Here is a 19,527-nt window from a genome sequence, read left to right as displayed (position 1 = left end):
GTATGTCAGTGTAATTTGTTGTTTTCAAGATGGTATAGAATACATACATGTATTTCAAGGTTTTATTATTTTTTGCGGCCTAGCGTTGCAAACCCATACGGAAAGTTTCGGAGAAAACGAGTAATTTTTATCTTACATAATTAATGGATTTTCTTCAATTGATTCATGACGTAACGCAAACTGGTAAACCAATCAGCATCAAGGTTGGGATTTTTACAAGGAGACCTTACATAATGACCCATTACATGACATGAGATCGTTGACACTTTTGTACTATTTTGCACATTTGAGATGGAAAGTCCCATATGTAATAAAATTAACGATAGTTGGAACTAAATTTTCAAAGTGACAACCCGAAACAGAACAGTATAAAGCTGAGCAAAGCGTGAATTATGAAAAAAAAAAAAATATTTCGAAATAACTACACATGACGAACGTGACAGAGTGTGATCGTGAGGTATGAAAATAAGAGAAATGAAAATAAAATAATAAAGTTGAAGCATGAAAAATCACTGTAGTATAGACGAAATTAGTTTTCAAGCAAAATAATAATATCAAGACGAGATACATTAGACAACATCTATAAATTACAAAACGCAAAGAAAAAAAAAGTTTGATCCACCCCCCCCCCCCCCATAAAATAAAAATTACATTAAACAGTTGGAGAGATTGCTTTGTGGAGTAGAGTAATAGCTTTTCTTGTGATTTTTCGTAACGTGAGGATTATGTAACAATTTGTAACGCTCAAGAGTATCCCACTTCCATCTTATAAGCGTTGCGAAATTTATAAAAATATAACCTCATTAGGACACACTTGGAATAAAATTAAAAATTCAAACAAGAATGGACTGGATTGGGAAACTTTGCATTTATCCCTCTGCCCAATCTGCCCAGTGCCGCCTTTAGACGGTCTTCAGTTGAACCTCTAAAAAGCTCTAATAAATGTTTATAAAGCTTCATAGTGATTTTTACGAAGTCCATATTAAAATTAATTACGGCATTAAGGGGTTAAAATAAGACAATAGAGTGAATTTTAATAACATAAATTTGAAAGAGATAGAGTATCGAAGGTCTTGGGCAGTGGTTTTCTTCGGCAGATTTTTGCATTAAAATACTATTATTTTTTCCACACTGTTAGGTTAGTTGGAAAATTCTTTATCGCTGTTAGGTAGAAAAAAATTACTTCGTGACACACGCAAAATCAAATTTCAAAACATAGAACTATGAATTGTTAAAAAAAACTCTATTTTATAAACGTGAAGTACTGGATAAATTTAATTTATGCACTGCCTTACTTCTCCTATTGTTCAGCTGAAATTTTTTCGATCCGAAGATAATTTCCCCCGAGTGGCGAGAGCACAAACATCTTAGCATCGAACAACAACTTATCGGGCGTTCGGGACGACGGTGAAACCTTGTAGTGTCTCAGCAGCGTCATCAGGCCGATTTTGGTTTGCATTACCCCGAAACGGAGCCCAACGCAAATACGGGGTCCCTCGCCGAACGGTATGAACGTGTACGGATGGCGTGATTGCACCTGCTCCGGAAGAAACCGATCCGGATCGAAACGCTCTGGCTCGGGGTAAATGTCCGGATCGTGATGCATCGCGTATACCGGAATTACCACCATTGTTTGCTTGGGAATGACATGCTCGCTGTCGGGAATTTTATAGTCTACCAGCGGAATTCGGTTCAAGCTCTCCACTGGGGGATATTTTCGCAGAGTTTCTAAAAAGAATAACAATTAGTGCATTTGTTGATTGAACCTTACTCGGTGGAAATCTACCGTTCACAACGTTGTCGAGATATTTGATACCCATCAACAAGTCATACGTAATTTCACCATTGTTCTCCGCGATTGCGGTTTCGATTTCGCTCCTCAATCGTTCTTGAATATCCGGATTCTTGGCTAACTCGTACAAACAGAAATTCATAGTCGTTGATGAAGTTTCAAAGCCAGCAACGAAGAATACGAAACACTGAGCCGCCAACTCTTCTATCGTCATACCAGCAGAATCCGGTGAGGTCGTTTCCCCCGCTTTATCCTCCAAGTAGCCCTGATTCTTTATTTGCAACAGCAGATTCATGAAATCGTTTCTTTTAATGTTATTTTTCTCACGGTACTCGACCGTATCTCGTGTCAAACCAATAAAAAACTTCTCAACCGAATCGGGTGTCAGCTTAAGTCCTACCGCAAGCGCTGCACTCTTGAACACTGAACAAAATACAAACTTTGCCACATCTAAAACGCTCTGCTCGAACACTCTTTTGCCATGTTTAAGAAAGTCCGAGTTTGGATTCTTTAACGTGTTACAGTCCAATCCAAAGGCACAGCTACCGATCACATCGGTTGTAAATCGAGCCAAAATTTCCTTCATCTCCATCTCCGGCTGCTGTTTGTAGCTGTCCTGCAGGAATCGATTAAATTCGTCCGCCACACCTAAGATTGTACCAAACATGCCCTTCATTCGTCCAGACGTGAAGGTTGGGCTTAGTTTCTGTCGCAGTGACCTCCACTGAGGTCCTTCCAGCAGAAACAGATGCCCGGACAGGGGATCCGCTTTCGGGTTGCAGTAAATGCCTCGATCGTGAAAGACGTTAAAATCTTTCACCAGAATAGACTTGATCAGTTCCGGTTCCACCACCATCACCGAGTTAATTGTGAAGAAACTAAACCCTCCGAAACGTTCACCTTTTCCTTTGAAACTCTGATACAGCTCCTGGTTGATGTAACAGGCGTGCCTGCTGGTAAACATTCCCTTGACATGTCCGAAGAGGAAATCCGGATTCGGAGCACAGGGAAAGTCGCGATCAGCGAAAAACCGATGCCGATTACGTATGTACCGATATAGGGCAATGGCCAGCCCAAAAAACCCCACCAGCAAAATATGTAGCAACAGCATCACGTGATTTCGAGTGTACACTTCAACGCTTCGGTGCGTACTGGAGAACGGCGTTGTTATGAAAGGGAACAACAGCCGGGCCGTGCTGCCGCGTCATCGTGATTAATGATGATGATGAATTCTTTTATCATGGTCATCATCACCAGCACTAGCAATACCAGATAGCGTGTGAGTTATCTAAGCCCTGGGCGAAAACAGTGATAGGCTTAAATGGGCAAAGCTTGCTGATTAGAGTTTTATGGACGTGAATTTATTTGCGGAGGTAGTAGAATAGGCTAACACACCCACAAAATGTTTACGTGTGTTAGGATTGCAATAAAATGAGGAAGTGAAAGTCACAAAATTTTGGCATCTTTTGAAACTCAGCTTGGAAAATAGCTTCAATTGATGGGTTAACACTGATGCTCACCTAACTTTTTCTTGCATATTATAGCATTTTTTCTCAGTTTTCCAATGCTAGTCTCAGATCGAAAATCGGTAGTTGCGAACATGGTCAAAATTGCATTTTTCTGTTATAATCCAAGATGGCGGCCAAATTCAAGATGGCGGCCTGAATTCTAATCACTTCAAATGAAAGCCCCATCATTCCTCTTTACAGAAAAGTGCTACTTGTAGTACTTTACATAACGAATTTCATCAAGAATTGCTAAAATATCAACTTTTCTGAAAACTGTTCCGCCCCTTGGTGACCAAGGGGTAAACAAATTCGATCAAACAAAAATGGCGCTATCATTTTTTCTCTATTTCTAATAACTATGTGCATTTATATCAAATTTGAAAGACCTTGTGCACCTAGTGGCCTAGTTTCAGCGAGAATTGCTCATTTTTATTGTAAACTGTTCCTCCTTATATTTTATTAATTAACTCAATACTAACTCTATCAATTCTCTCTTTCTAATTTTCTCTTGGGGATTATTCTGTTTTTGTAGAAAACATTAATTTACATGTCATATTTCTTTCAGTTCTAACTCCTGAAATGTTTATTTTTGATGTTTACAGTTGTCAATGACATTTGATTGCTTCTAACGTTATGAGGTTATTGAGGTCTTCATATTTTTCACCTTTTGTTTAACTAATAGGCATGATAAGAATATTTGATTCAGAAAAAAATACAAGGGTTGTATATGCGATACGACCGCATGATTCACGTAGAACTACGTTAAGCCAATGTTCGCATTAGAACCTCAAACGCGAAAGAGTAAACTCAAATATGAATTCAAACTTAATAATATGAAAGCCCTCAAATAACGGTTTATTTAATTGTTGTTTGGTCAACAATTGGTCCACTTACTGCGTTGTCAAAATGAAAATAATAACGCATGTTATGTATGTTATTTTCTACGATTTGTATTTCGCACTATTCGTGCATTATTGCCGAACACGAAAGTCGCCGTCTGTGCGAGTGTTCAGCACCACAGTATTGTTTTGCACTGTGAAATTTGCAAGTCGCTATCCGGTGGTTACACAGTTTTCACAACTCTCGGCAATGTTTTAGTGATCGTTTTTATAACTAGAAGCCTTATATCAGTATTGCCAAAAAAAATTTTAACTGCTTGAATATTTTTAGGAGCCTTTTTTTGTTAGGGAATTAGAATTACGTTGTCCATCGATGTGAACTTTTGTAATATTTAGATGCCTTAAAACTACTAATGCAAATTTTCAATTTTTTTTTGACTCAACTACTGACACGTGTGTCCAAATCCAGAATACAAACAAACAAACCTCGATGGCAGTACACATTCAACGCATGTTTGGTCTGCCTTGAAATTGTCGGCCTCAATCCGGGTCACGATTGAATATGATGTTTGACAGTCGCTGATCTGCCATATCTCATCAGCTTAACAATATCAGCGAGTTTGTAAGCTTTGCACAGTTCGTTATCCATGCGCTAGCGCCACAGTCCATTTTCTAGCTAGCCATTGACAGTAGGATTCTACGCTAACGACTCCAAGCACTCATTGATCGACCTCCTTCCACGTGAACGATTCATGTCCGGTGAGCGCCACCGGGAGGATCAGTGTCATGTAAAGTGCAAATTTCGTGAGGATCTGTAGACTGCGGGATCGAAGCTAGCTACCCATTCCGTGAAGGTAGACTCCAGTATGGAACGTATCAGTGAGCAAGAATGGGTTCTAGAGGTACCAGGATCATCAAATTCCTTGCAAATTCTCATAACTTAGCCGAGTTTTCGGTTGACTTCATTGATAATCAAGGTATAGTGCTGTCTAAATGTAAGTATAGTGTCCAATATAACACCAAGATCAGTGACAACGTCGCAGCTCTTCAAGTGTCTTCTAGCAATGTGTTGCTAGAAGATGGTGTGAAAATGATGTGGAAAAGTCAAGAGTCGCACTTATCAGCATAGATAGTTATGTAGGGAAACCACGATCTAACAAAATCTGCCACAACTCGTTGCGTTTCACTGAATCGTACGCCGCTACGAAGTTTTCAAACAGATAATGCGTCTGCAATTTTATAATTGAGAGGGGTTAAGCCTCGATAGTTGCTATAGTGGAGTCTGTGTCCCTTCTTATTATTAGTCGGACATATGAGCAGTACACCCGTACTAGTCGGCATAAAATCGACCCCAGTGTGGTCCAAAGGTAGGCAACTCCTATCCCTGCCTCCACGTGGTGCCGACTGGGATACGAGCAGCCAAGGGAAGGGGGAGCTGCGTCTGTCCTCCATGTTAGGAGCGGCTCAAACAGCGTCCGATACGGAGCGGTCGGCTGAGTCAAGAAATGCGGTGTCTCGCCAGCTACATCCAAGTCGGCAGCCCCGTCGCGAGACTAGACATCCGCAGCCCTAGTAAGGCAGCATGCCGAAACAAAATACTACAAACAATCAAGAATTGAATACGGACTGGAGCAATTGGCTACGACCTAGGCGCCGAAATAAAGACAACGATTGGAAGCTTGGTACATGGAACTGTATCTCTCAACGGCCTGGGTGGCGACCGGATTCTGCTGGATCAGCTAGCACCCCGCCACTTCGACATCGTTGCGCTCCAGAAGCTCTGCCGAAAAGGAGAGAAAGTGAGGAGGGTGCTGAGGCCGCAGCAAACAGTACTACCAGAGCGGCGGTACAACCAATGAGCTGGGTACCGGCCTTATAGTGCTGGGCAGAATGCAGAGTCGTGTGATCAAGTGGCAGGCGGTCAGCGACAGGTTGTAATAAAACCGCAGGCGAATACAGACTGCCAAGCGAGCTCTTGAAACATGGGAGATAGACGCTGGCTAGAACGCTGCAATTGACCATTTCCAGGATTTAGGAGTAGGAAAACCTGCTACACAAGTGGATGGATGGACTCTTCTGTCCCATCCACGAGAAGGGCTACAGGCAGGAGTGCTGCACCTATCGCGGTGTCTCGCTAATCAATGCCGCCTACAAAATACTCTCACATTCCCTGTTCCGTCGTCTACCACCTTTAACCAGGAGGTTCGTGGGCCAGTACCAAGCAGGCTCCTCGATCCGACAGATTTTATAGAAATGTCGCGAGTACAACGTGCCTAAACATCACATCTTCATCGATCTCACGGCGGCCTATGATACAGTCGATCGAGATCATGCACGACAACGGATTTCCGGATAAACTGACTCGACTGATCAAGGCCACCATGGCGCAAGTGATGTGCTACGTGTGTGTTTCGGGGATACTCTCGACCCCTTTCGAAGAAGGCTCTAGGAAACTCTAGGAAGGCGGAGGAAACTTACGCTTGACTGAAAGCTGAAGTCGGACGAATTGGACTGCGAATAAATGCGTCGAAAACGAGATACATGCTAGCGAGAGGCTCCAAGGAGAACAACATTAGCCTCCCAACTCAGGTCTCTGTAGACGGCGATGAGCTTGAGGTGGTTGACGAGTTCGTGTGTTTGAGGACACTGGTGACCACCGGCAATAACACCAGAAAAGAGATTCGGAGACGCATCCACGCTCGAAATCGTGCCTACGTTTCACTTCGATCGTGTCGAGTGCAACGACGCACAAAGTTAACGCTGTACAAAACCCGACAAATTCTTGATACAGCATGAGCCACCACGGCTCTCGTCTGATTGGTAAGGTAAGTAAGCAGTTTCTTTCTATCTTCCAGCGTGTTTGGGGTCAACAGCATGCATTGCTGTGGATAGGGTGGTAAACTAAATGGCTCACGCCACGGTGAGTTACTTGGAGCAATTCTCACCATTTTTTGAACACACTCAATTTTATGTTTCCAAACTACATTATAGGGAGACCAGGCGATGGATGCATTTTCCGAGGATAGGTCTCACTAACGAGAAATACAGCGTTTTTAGAGTTACAGTTATCTTGGAGATGAGTCCCAGTTGACGCTTTGCTTTTGATGCAACCGAAGAGTAGCAGAGATTGCAGTCCACCAAGATCTGTCACACGATCAACTCTGCGAGAAGTCACATTGTCAATACAGTAGAGTTGGGTTCATGAAGCGGTGGAACGTCATCACCACACACTTTGGAACACTAATAATAAGTTCATTCTGACGGCACCAGTCAATGAAAGAATTAAGCCTGTTGTAGACGGTGGCAATTCTCGATCGAGTAAACTACGATCTTATCGAATGCTGCTTTCAGGCCCGTATATATTACTTCGATTTGCGCTTTCTCCTCTAGTGCGTGCGTTGATGCATGTACTAGTAAAATTGGGGAGGTTAGTAATTACCGAACACCCGGTAATAAATCCATACTGGTCAGTTGAAATGTAGTTTTGGGAGCGATTTCAGATGGCTTCACTCAGGATGATCTCGAATAGCTTGGACAGTGCCGAGGAACGCTAGTTTCTTATGTCCCGCTTGTTCCCAGCCTTGAAGACGTTCACTGTTCAAAGACTGACGCGAAGTGTTTCGCAAATATTTCAGAGGGTTCATCGAGGGATTAAGGTTCCTTATCATCTAGAAACACGTTGAAAGGGATGCTCGAGCTTTTTCTTTTACTGTCAACAAAACCCCAGATATTACAAGGCTGACGCAGCAAAACATTTGAGTACGTGAGATTTATACAGAATACTATACGCTTGAAATCATCCTTAGTGCTATTCGTTCTATGGCAGCGTAAAGCTCTCTGTACTGCGTTACGACCACGTTTAGCTGTCTGAGTCTGAGAAGCGTAGTCAATATTCTTATAGTAAAGCTGTCTTGTTTTATCATTCGTATTTTGAGGTATGTGAGGTTGAGAGCCTCCCCAGCTGGTCTCGAGGTGCGATGCTGGCCTAACAAGCCAGTCGTCGTAGGTTCGAGTCTTGACTCGGGAGAGACTGTTAGTGTCAGTAGGATCGTAGCGCTAGCCCCGCAATTGTCCTGTACACTTAACAGTTGGCTGCGAAGTCTGTGTATAGTAAACAGAAGGTCAAGTTCCGAATCGGAATGTAGCACCAAGGCTTTGCTTTGCTTTTTGAGGTTGAGAGCAGCCCTGAGGCACACCTGTGGCGGATGGGAAGGGTCAACTGGCAACAATGACACGCCGATATTTCAGTGAAACGAAAGTCCAAAATTTAAATTAGAGCACGCTAAGACCACAAATAACGTAAAGATCATAATCAAATAATATTCACGAAAATAAATGAATATTCACAACGAAAATACTAATTATAATAACGACTGATAGAGTGAGCAGTGTTTACTTCGGCACACATGGTACGATACGTAGATGAAGTAGACAAGAATAAAACGAAATAACATCGCCAAACGAATGAAAGTGTGCATTTTTACGATGTGCGAATGTTAAATTACCATTTGTTCTATATGCGATAGCCGACGGTTGTTCTGCATTTACGAGCGGAAGCCTATACTGTGACCAGAGTTGGATTTATGAGGGGGGGCTCCACAATAAATTTTTTTTTCTGTTGCATTGCGTTTTTTTAAGTTTAAAGATTTGGAACACAACTGGAAAACGGCCCTAATCGACAATGAATCTGCTCAAAATTTGGTGTTTTTATGTTGCAAAAACGATGTATTGAAGGAATTGAGTGTTGTTTATATAATTGATCAGGCTTTCAGCGAGAAATAAACTAAAACAGAGGTTTTACAAGCCTTGTAAATCCGCACTTACGATTAAAAAACGGTTTTGTTTTATTTTGAGTCCCTAAACTGAACTCGGGCTCCAGGTCCCGAGCCAGAAAAATCGTAAATCTGGCCCTGACTGCGACGCACCAGATGAAACGAATCAAATGAAAGTGTTGCCCGTTTCCAAGCTTGCATTTGACACACATTTGTACGTGGCCCCAGCAACCCTTGTATGGTATGTTGGTTTACAACGGAATCGAATCAACATAGTTTGCATTTTCCTGAGATATACGACACACACACCTGTGCGTGCGCATTCTATTGTCTTTTGGTTTCAAAAGACTGATCTATTTGGAGAAGGTATTGTTCTCTAAAGCCCGCTTTCGGGCAGCCGCAACTGACGGTTTTGTCCCTACACTGACTGCTGTACAGTGCAATGTGTGCTCTGATCTGATTATTAATGAGGCTGACCGTATCTTTTGTTTCGGCGGCTGCGAGCAAATTTACCACTCGAAATGCTGTGATTCGTCAGTCTCTGCTGTTTCTGCTATGAAAACAAATGTTGCGCTGAAATACTTTTGCTTTGAGTGCAGACAGAATTTGACCTGCCTTAATGACATACTGCTGAAATGCACAGATTTGCTCCTGAAAGTGGAAAAATTAGAAGGCTGTGTGACAGCCAGTGAATCAAAATTAAATCTGGTTCTAAAAGAACAGCTCGATGCATTCGAAAATCGTCTGCTTTCAACTGTGAAAAAGTCTATTGATGATGTTAAAAATTGCGCCTCGGTCACGGTGTGGTCTCATGCTGATGTTGCTGGGAAGAATGTACAATCAACAGTCCAAAATATTCGAAAAGTTCCTGCCCAACAAGCCAAATCTGCGTCAGCTGAAACCGATGCCACTGAGTCTTTAGCAGGATCGTTCATAATTTTTGAATGAAATCTTGATACAAAAAACGGTTCATGTTGAAAAATGCCTTCAAAGTTACCTATTTCAGAATCGGAGAAAAATAGTTTTCCTGAATATTTTGGAATGTATAAAAACCTACTAAAGCTATCATGGTATGTTCACATATGATTGAAAGCTTATTAAATTAGTTTCGTAAAACAGTATGGACAATGGATTTCAACCCTACAGAGTCAGTCGCAGGCCACATTGAAAATATGCGTAACTTTCCTAATTTTGACCATCAAAAACATTAAATGTAAGCACGTGTAAGCACAGCACCTGATAGTGTGTCTGAGAGCCCTACTTGTGCCCTTCAAGAATATGTGTTAAAAGTTTGCGGAAAATTTGCGTTTTTGTAGAAAAAGATAATTTAAAATTTTTAATTTTTTATGTAATTTTTTAGAGTTTTATTATTCAGTTGTACACACTTAAGTAAAAAATATATTTTCATTTTGTTTGAAAAAAAATATGGTTAATATTAGCAATAAATTGATTTTCGCGTGTATCTTTGTTATTTTCAAACGATGTTTTTTTTATCAACCCAAAGTTTTTTTCTGAAATTTATTTTGTTGACCCATTACAACATCGCTAAGAGACTTAGCGATTATTCATGTGAAATCATACTAAACCGAATAAAAAAATGAATTATTATCCCAAAAATGATTCCCAGTGTTTTTTTTATGAAAACACGGCCATGAAACACCACACGCAAACTTCTCTCACCAATCACAAATATCACTTCCAGAGTTAAACAAATGGTTCGAGCTTGCATTTGGGCATTTACTCGTGAGTTATAGCCGAAGTAGAAGCTGTGTACCGGATATGTCGGCATACAGCATAAACAAATGGAGGTTCTCATGATCGAACTTTCCAACATTGCAGTCAGGTTTTTCATACACAAAATTCCATTGAGTTAACCGTCAATCTCACAACTACTCCCACGCGTAAACCCGCAATCTCACACATATTGTTATGCTCTTGAATCATGCGGCTCATATGTCTTTTATGGCTGACTGATTCTACTTCTTCCCTTTTAGTCGGTCTGATTGCTTGTGTATGTGGAGGAAACAAAGTTTCATGTGTGCTTTACAGTTCTGAAGTTTTATTCAAGTGTTTTACGAATCAGCGAGCAATGTCTTACGAGGAAGTTAATAAGATCGATTTAGTGAGTTTGTTCATACAACCTACACAGCACCAAAAAATGAAATTTACAACTAATACAAATGAAGCACATAACGATTTCTAGCACATAAGGTGCAAAACATATACAATTTCACACCGTAAATAATGCACAATACAGAATCGTTTCCGGCCATGTAAATTTGTACGTTAATCGATATAAACTTAAAGCTTCGAATATAAATATGCATGCAAATTCACAATATATTCATTTACTTTGCATGTGAATATAATGCCACACAGAATATTACATGGTTTCCAATTTTTCTTTTATGTGCATTTAAAGCAATGTAAATTTTTTTTACTGTGTAGAACAGAAAATGTTATGAATGTTATAATGTTATAAACAGTTTTTACAAACCAAAACCATAGATAACTGTATCAACATTTGGTGGCTCTAAAATCGGGATTTGCTAAATCGTTTCGTCTTCAGTAGTTTTGTTTGAATTGAATAGCTTTACAACTTTGCTGAAGAAACCATATCTCTTGGATGTTCCTATCAAAAGTTAGATTCGTGCGCCATCTATGCGGACAAATCTCGAACTAACTCTCAAAGCTATAAGAAGCGTTTTACTAATATGTGCATCTTTGCTGAAAACAGTAATCGTTTATCTCGTTTCACTAACGAGTAATTTACGTTTATTCGAAAACAAGACATTTACCTCAGTTTACGTGGTTTATAGACAGCCCCTTGTCAGTACAAAACTTTTCTTATATGTCAAAATCATCTGCAGTGGAAATCCAACAATTTAATACAAAAAAATGAATTTTGGCCGAAAATTTCAATTTTCCGACCATTGTGCAATGGCGAAGTGGTTGTTCGATGCGATTCAAACGAGCTTGCTAAAGACATGGTGCGTGTCGCTCGTGAATCTCTTTCTGACAAATACGAAGTCGACACTCAGAAACCACTGAGACCTCGAGTAAAAGTTGTTGGCATCTCTGAGAAACCCACCAACTTAGTTGATCAGCTAAAAAAACAAAATCGTCTACCTGACTTGGCTGAGTTGAAGCTGCTACGAATAAATGAAATAAACAGCACGTCTGGTAAATCGTACACTACTGTGTTAGAATGTAACGCAGTGGCTTTTGACTCATTGATTAAATCACGGTATGTCTATGTCGAATGGGAAAGATGTCAGGTCTACGAAGTTGTCGACGCTATGCGCTGCTTCAAATGCTCGCAATTCGGCCATAAATCATCTTCCTGTCGAAATGTTTTCTGCTGCCCTAAGTGTTCCGGAGAGCATAACGTTCGTGATTGCCCGTTCTAAACTAAAGTGTGCATTAATTGCAAGGAACAAAACCGTCTCCGCAAGCAAGATGAAGAACCAATCCACATTGACCACGCCGCGTGGAGTCGCAACTGCCCGCTCAACAAAAAACGGCTCAAATTGGCGAAGCAACGTATCGACTACACAAGCTAGCAACCAGAGAATTTCCTGATGACACCGCGCATTCCAGTTTGCCCAGGTAATTCTACATGTTTTATTCCTGCTGAAGCGGGATCAGACTCTGCACTGTTTGATAGCGTTTTCAATCTACAGAACGTTGTACCCGGACAACATTCGGCTTCCCTTCCAGAGTCAACACCTACTTTGTCAGGTATGAATGAGGATAGTATATGTCCATCCGAAGCCTTCACAGTCGCTGCACAATGTCATGATGATTCACTTTTCCATGCTGCTGATCGCGTCGACCCAATACTACCGTGGCCCGCGGGTACCAATTCCATCGAGACAGCTTTACTGTTGATACCCAACGAGGAAGCAACTTTCATTCCGTCAGGTAATGTGACAGATAGTATATGTCCCGCCGAGGCGCCTTCAGATCCCGCACATTGTGATAGTTCGTTTCCATTCCATGCTACAAACTCCGATTCATCATCAAACCAAGGTCTCTTCCGCTCAACTTCGACACATACCAACGAGAACAACCTTACCGTGTACTATCAAAACGCTAGAGGATTGAGAACCAAAGTTGATGACTTTTTTCTTGCCGCATCCGAGTCATACTATGACGTCATTGTCATCACTGAGTCATGGCTAAACGACCACTTCTGCTCGCCACAGCTGTTTGGAAACCGATTCACTGTGTTTCGTAATGATCGCAATTCTAACACCTCTAAGAAAAAACGAGGCGGTGGCGTAATAATAGCTGTTACGAACCGACTAAGCGCAGCTTTGCCCACAATATCTATCGACAATTCCGTTGAGCATCTTTGGGTGAATGTTTATATGAATGACAGTGTGATTGCTATCGGTGCAGTATACTTATCCCCGGATTTTTCTAGCGATGTTAGAACATTGGAGAAGCATTTGCGATCTGCACAAGATATCAACAACTCCTTGCAATCAGATTATAATCAGCCTAGCCTTGTCTGGTCAATCGCTTCTTCAGGATTCTTGTATGCTGATACCAATTGCTCTAGTTTTTCACAAACCGGCTGCTGCCTTCTTGACGAATATTTCCGTACCGTAAACTGGGGTGACTTTGGTCACTTTTTTGATTGTATCTCAAATATTTTCAGAATATACTGAAAACAATATTATTCGATATTTTTAAAATAAGTACTGGCATGCATTGAAGAAGATTCAGTCACTACTTCAAAAGTTTAGCAACAATTTTGCTGTTTTTGCATATGCTCTAAAAATTTTACACCAATCATCATTCCGGGGTGACTTTGATCACTTCATTGTTTTGATGAATTTGGTGTAACACTTTGCTACTTTCACTAAATTGAACAGCCTTAAAGAACGTAAACGAGTTTATAAATATGGAAGGCAATTTAGGGGCCATTCACATTCTACGTGAACAGTTTATAATGGAGAATGTACAAGATTCATACAAAATTTCTAGAATATATATGAATGACTGAGAGAGAAGGTGGTCTAAAATCATCAAAAACTAATCCACGAGGAATATGACTTATGAAATTGGCCAAATTTGCATATTACTTCACGTCTTGGGTTTTTGTTAATAAGAAATATGTAATACGCTGTGGAGAATATTGGGACTCAACATTGCCTTTGAGGAAAAACTTTCAAAAATAACAATAAAATGTATTGTTATAATATTTGTTCATCTTAAGAACTAATCTGGGAACAAAATAAAAAACTTTACGTATTGCACCTTGTTGTTTTGAATCTGCTTGAACCGATTGTTTGTATGCAACAAAAATCGCCAAAAATACACTTTATTTTCAATTAATATTTTAGCAGGAAAAACACTCACCAAATAGCAGGAAATGCATGAATCGTAGCAATGCGAACATATATCCACGCAATCAGTGAAGATTACGACAAGTCCCAAGCACTACGAGCGCTTTTTTACCAAATTTTCAAAAAAGAGGTACAATGATCAAAGTCACCCCGGTGATCAAAGTCACCCCACTTTACACTACGTGACATGAACCAAATTAACTGCATCAAAAACTGCCGTGATCGCATTCTAGACCTTGTGTTAATCAATGCCGACGCCACCCCAAAGTGCACAGTCCTTCCCGTAGACGTTCCTTTGATCGACCTAGACCCAGGTCACCCTGCTCTTTCCATATCAGTAGCATGTAACAAACCTTTACGATATGAAGCAGCCGACGTCATAAAGGGTTTTGACTTCAACAGGGCTAACTTTGAAGCTCTCAATTATGCCTTAACCAATACTGATTGGAGCTCTCTTCGGCACGTTCATAACGTCAACAGTGCTGTTTAGAGCTGCGGAAAGTTAATATCATACTACTGACATTACGCCAAAATGATGCAACACCAGAATTAGCCAACTACGATGCATGGTTCATTACAAAAGAGTTTGCGATGTTACAATGATTTTCTTAGCATCAACTCTCACTCTCATTTTTTTCTTGCTATCTTTCTCGATCATTCGGGTATGGCAGTACTGAGATTGAACCAGCAGAAATATCAAGTTCATTTAGACAGCATGATGTTATGAGGATAGCAAACATAAAATCAATGATTTTTCTTCAATTGATATGTATGATATTGATATATGGTCGGCATGCGATCAGACCGAACTAAGCGCCGTTTTCTCAGATTGAGTTATTGACACCCAGTGGATATGAGAAGTAATAATCTATCTATTATGAAGTAACGAAATCGTTTGAGCATTTGATAACGATATTATAACAAAAATTCTCTGTAACAGCTTGTACACAGCAATTGCGGCGGTAAATGTTTTTCGACGCTTGGTTCGGTTTGGCTGCACGCCGACTAAAAGCATTGTCATTAAACAACTATTACTTCGTTTTGTAACTGAGCGTATTTTAGTTTGGTACATTATGAATCTGTATGATCATTCATTTTTATTCTCAGTAGAGAATATGCTTCTTCATAACACCAATTGTAATAAAAAAAATGCTTTTAATATTTTTCAAATGATCTCATATCTGAAAAATAATATTGCATTTTTATTTGTTTTTTGACAGCATGAGTTTATTAATTTGATTCTTGAATATTGTGCTTTTTGTATGTTAAACTAAAGACAGTGTTGTTCGCGGCAAAAAATGAATCGCGGGTGGCAAAACAGAAAACTTTTAAATATGTATGGGTATGTATATTTATATACAGATCCTGTTAAATTTTGGCACGGTTCAACTTTGAAACTGTTCAATTTTGGTTCGGAACGGTTTTGCTTTTCTCCTAGTTTTTATTCATATTTTCTTTTAACAAAGAGGATGGCCGGAGTTAATCGACTGGTTTCGGATATATGACCGGAATATGTTTCAGTAACATGGTAACGATGATCAAAGCAGTGCTTAGAAGTGCTTAAAATCCTACCATGCCTCTCATTGAAAAATGTAAAAATGCGGACCTGTTCCGGTTGTGTTCCGAATACTCGGAGTTGTTGTGCCAGCCCATCAAGCGACACCTATAACCACTGGTTTGAAATTATAAACCTAGTTCATTGGTTGCCATATCTTGAGTTGGGATCGTCACAGACCGCAAAGCAGATCAATTTTAAAAAATCCTGATAGCAACAAACTTCAAGCTAGCACTGACATAATCACGCTACTGAAACGATTTTTGATATTCCAAAAATCACCTTGATTTGCATTGCACTGATATTTCCGAGTGAACTCTGTATATTCACGACGATTGACAATGAGAAGCCGAAAATGGCAACAAAAGAGACAAGATATTGAATCACTTGTCGGAACCTCACGCTTACTGTGATGGTTGCTGGCTGTTTATGAGAGAAAGAAACGAGTGCGATGATATTTTCTCTCTCGTCATAGTCAGCATGTTGCTTGGATTAATCGCAGCTCTGGTGCTGTTGAGTTTTTTGTCAGTGTTCTCAATGAGTCATTTCACCACTACGTTTCGGCTCCGCTTCCCCGGAGGAAACCACCATGGTCCAACAATTTCTTACGAATTTTGAAGCGTCGTAGAGCAAAGGCACTGAAACAATATACCTACTAATTAGAGATGGTCGGGTACGGGTATTTTTACCCATCGTACGAAGCACGTTGCATGCTCATTAATCTGCATACACTTACACAACGCCACGAATTTGCAAAGCTATTCTTCGTCAATGACATTATTTCAATTCGTATAGACTCATCTGCATTATCATCACAACTCAGCTTTAATACACCTTTACGGCATCTTAGAACGAGAAAACTTTTTTCAGAAAAAATACCACAATATGATCTATCACTACTCTATCCCACTCTGCGAGAGCATTTCAAGCGAGGGGGTACAATCGAAATGAAAAATATCGCTAAGGGGTACGCGGACGAAAAAAGGTTGAGAACCGCTGCTATAGAAGAATGATTGCATTTTGCTCGACCGTGGACTTATTCGAAAAATACTTATTATGATACTATAACTTCATCATAAGTAAAGCAAATAGTATGCTGGGCTTTGCTAAGCGGTTCAGCCACAACTTTCAAGACCCGTATACTATCAAACTATTGTATATTACATATGTAAGACCTATTGTAGAATATTGTAATCTCATATAGATCAGTCCAAAAACAATTCCTTCTTTATGCGCTTCGCAACTTGAAATGGACTGCATTTTCTCTGTCAACGTACGAAGCACGTTGCATGCTCATTAATCTGCATACACTAACACAACGCCACGAATTTGCAAAGCTATTCTTCGTCAATGACATTATTTCAATTCGTATAGACTCATCTGCATTATTATCACAACTCAGCTTTAATACACCTTCACGGCATCTTAGAACGAGAAAACTTTTTTCTCGTATTGTAAAACCATTGGCATAACAACGTCAAAAAAAAAACAAATTAAAAACTGTCTGAAATACACTAGAAATATTTAGCTCGTAACAAGAACATTGTAAACACTAAAAATAATAACTGTAATGAAATATTTATGTAGTCTACATTTGCTTGACGAAATAAATAAACAATTAAAAATGAAAAAATAACATCCACACAAGCAATGAAATTAACAATATTTTCTGAAACATAATATTTCTGTCCTTTGGTAAGCTACGAGTTTTGAAAGTTTGCCGATTTTTTTAAAAGCATTTTTTTTGTTTAAACGTGTGAGCAATGTTTGCAAATAAACTCTTTTCGGCAGACCTCCTGCGTAATTATTACTCAGGTATCAAAAAAACTGTCGTTTGGTAACAGTTCTGAACTATACACTTCATCACGGTTGAGTCTTGATTTTCGTTTCACAAAATAGTGAGGTATGAAATTATAAAATTATTGTAACTTTGAAGTCTACGTAAATATAAATAAACTCAAAAATCTGAATAAACTGACTCGAAAAATCTGTGTTTTGCATACAAATTTGCACATTTAGTATTCGTGATGTTCGAGTCATACTCGGGTTACAGCAGGAAAATAGTTACACGCTATCAAAAAACGACGAATGTGCGTGTCATTTGTTTCAATAATTTTTTAGTGTAGTATTCGTTTCTCCCTCCCAGGTCTTGATTTGCACTGTGACCAGGGCTGCCGCATGAACAGAAATATCTGTGTTATACCGAATTTTAAACTCCTGATTGCTACGATGTGCACATAAAACTCGTCGCTTAATTTAAACTCTACCAGACATGCATTTCTCACCATTCTCCGAGTTGTGCTAGTAGGGTAAATTAACAAAATAAAAATTTTCAGCAGTTTATATGAATCATACGTATGCATACAAAATAAATAATTGAAATCCTTGATCAATTTCAATATGAGGTGACTAACGGAACCCAAATTATCCGTACACTGTTATGAATAGATATTTTGCTGCGTGATAAAAATGATCAAATTTTTCAACATCAGACGAGCGGACGTTCTCAGTGACAGATGCTACGCTCGAGCACCAATACATCGCCTGGAGCTCTGGTTCATTAACATTCGTTCACATGAACACTCGGGTCTAGCCCAACTCCGGCCATCATCTCGAGAAACCACATACGACAATCAGTGCATAAAATGTACGAGGTAATCAGGTATTTAAAAAAAAAATAAAATAAAAATCCAGGACGGGTATTTTTCTTTCAGGTACGGGTCGGGTACGGGTTTGAAAATTCTCGATGAGTCGGGTACGGGTCGGGTACGGGTAACAAATTTCCCATACCCGACCATCTCTACTACTAATATGAGAACTCCCAATACAAAACGTATATTTAATATTGCTAGCCACAGATATAGGTCGTATAACAAACTGCTTTATGTAAGGTACACCAGGCGCATGGAATCAAATCTCAAGCAGTACCCAAAGCGTTTTTGGTCTTTTATGAATACAAAACGGAAGGACTATGGTCTACCAACTACAGTTTTTCTAAATGACGATGAAGCCAATACAAGCGAAGGAATGTGCAACTTATTCGCGAAGCATTTCGCCGATGTTTTTCTCCAAGAATCGATTTCCACTCAGCTGATCGACACTGCTTTGGCGGACGTCCCGCGGGATGTTCTGGACATTGGCAACTTCAGATTCTCTGAACGTGACATCATTGAGGCAATCAAAAAAATGGAACCCTCAAGTGCTGTTGGTCCAGATGGCATTCCGTCTTTGATTTTAATAAAGTGCGCCGAATCGCTCAGTTTCCCACTCACTGTTATCTGCAATCGTTCGATAGAAGAATCTACATTCCCTACACTGTGGAAAGAGTCGTTCATGTTTCCTGTTCACAAAAAAGGAGACATACGTAATGTGGCTAATTACCGCGGAATTACATCGCTTTGCGCAGGTTCCAAACTACTTGAGATTCTGGTTGGAAACATCATATTTTCTGCTTCCAAATCATACATATCGCCGGATCAACACGGATTCTTTCCCGGGCGTTCTATTGACACGAATCTTGTTCAGTTTACGTCATATTGCCTGAAGAACATTGAAAAAGGTGATCAAATAGACACAGTATATACTGATTTAAAGGCCGCTTTCGACCGTGTTGACCATCGAATACTGATTGCAAAACTAAACCGTCTAGGAGCCCCATCATTTCTCAAGCGTTGGCTAGAATCTTACCTGGTTAACCGCCGCCT

The 19,527-nt window shown here is 39.9% G+C and overlaps 2 protein-coding genes across 7 annotated transcripts in view; both read right to left on the bottom strand.

Annotated features, from left to right (window-relative positions):
* Positions 1 to 19,527, bottom strand: part of LOC129730047 (sodium/calcium exchanger 1) — a 488,453-nt gene that overhangs the window by 95,428 nt on the left and 373,498 nt on the right. The gene's annotated exons all lie outside the window — the stretch shown is intronic.
* LOC129730078 (probable cytochrome P450 6a14) lies at positions 1,166 to 2,931 on the bottom strand. The gene is made up of 2 exons (XM_055689108.1): positions 1,787 to 2,931; positions 1,166 to 1,728 (listed from the first exon to the last, which is right to left on the bottom strand). Exons 1-2 carry the CDS (start codon positions 2,901 to 2,903, stop codon positions 1,301 to 1,303), a joined length of 1,545 nt encoding a protein of 514 aa, XP_055545083.1. The 5' UTR covers positions 2,904 to 2,931; the 3' UTR covers positions 1,166 to 1,300.

Source organism: Wyeomyia smithii, chromosome 1 (assembly GCF_029784165.1).
Source record: "Wyeomyia smithii strain HCP4-BCI-WySm-NY-G18 chromosome 1, ASM2978416v1, whole genome shotgun sequence".
Lineage (NCBI taxonomy): Eukaryota > Metazoa > Arthropoda > Insecta > Diptera > Culicidae > Wyeomyia > Wyeomyia smithii.
Note: the sequence above shows the minus strand (reverse complement) of the source record. Positions and strands in the feature narration are given on the sequence as shown.

Excerpts from the sequence above, each read along its gene's own strand:
- LOC129730078 (XM_055689108.1), bottom strand. The coding sequence starts at position 2,903 with ATGCTGTTGCTACATATTTTGCTGGTGGGGTTTTTTGGGCTGGCCATT. Across the intron at positions 1,729-1,786 it reads TCTCGACAACGTTGTGAACG|AAACTCTGCGAAAATATCCC; the intron begins GTAGATTTCCAC and ends TATTCTTTTTAG.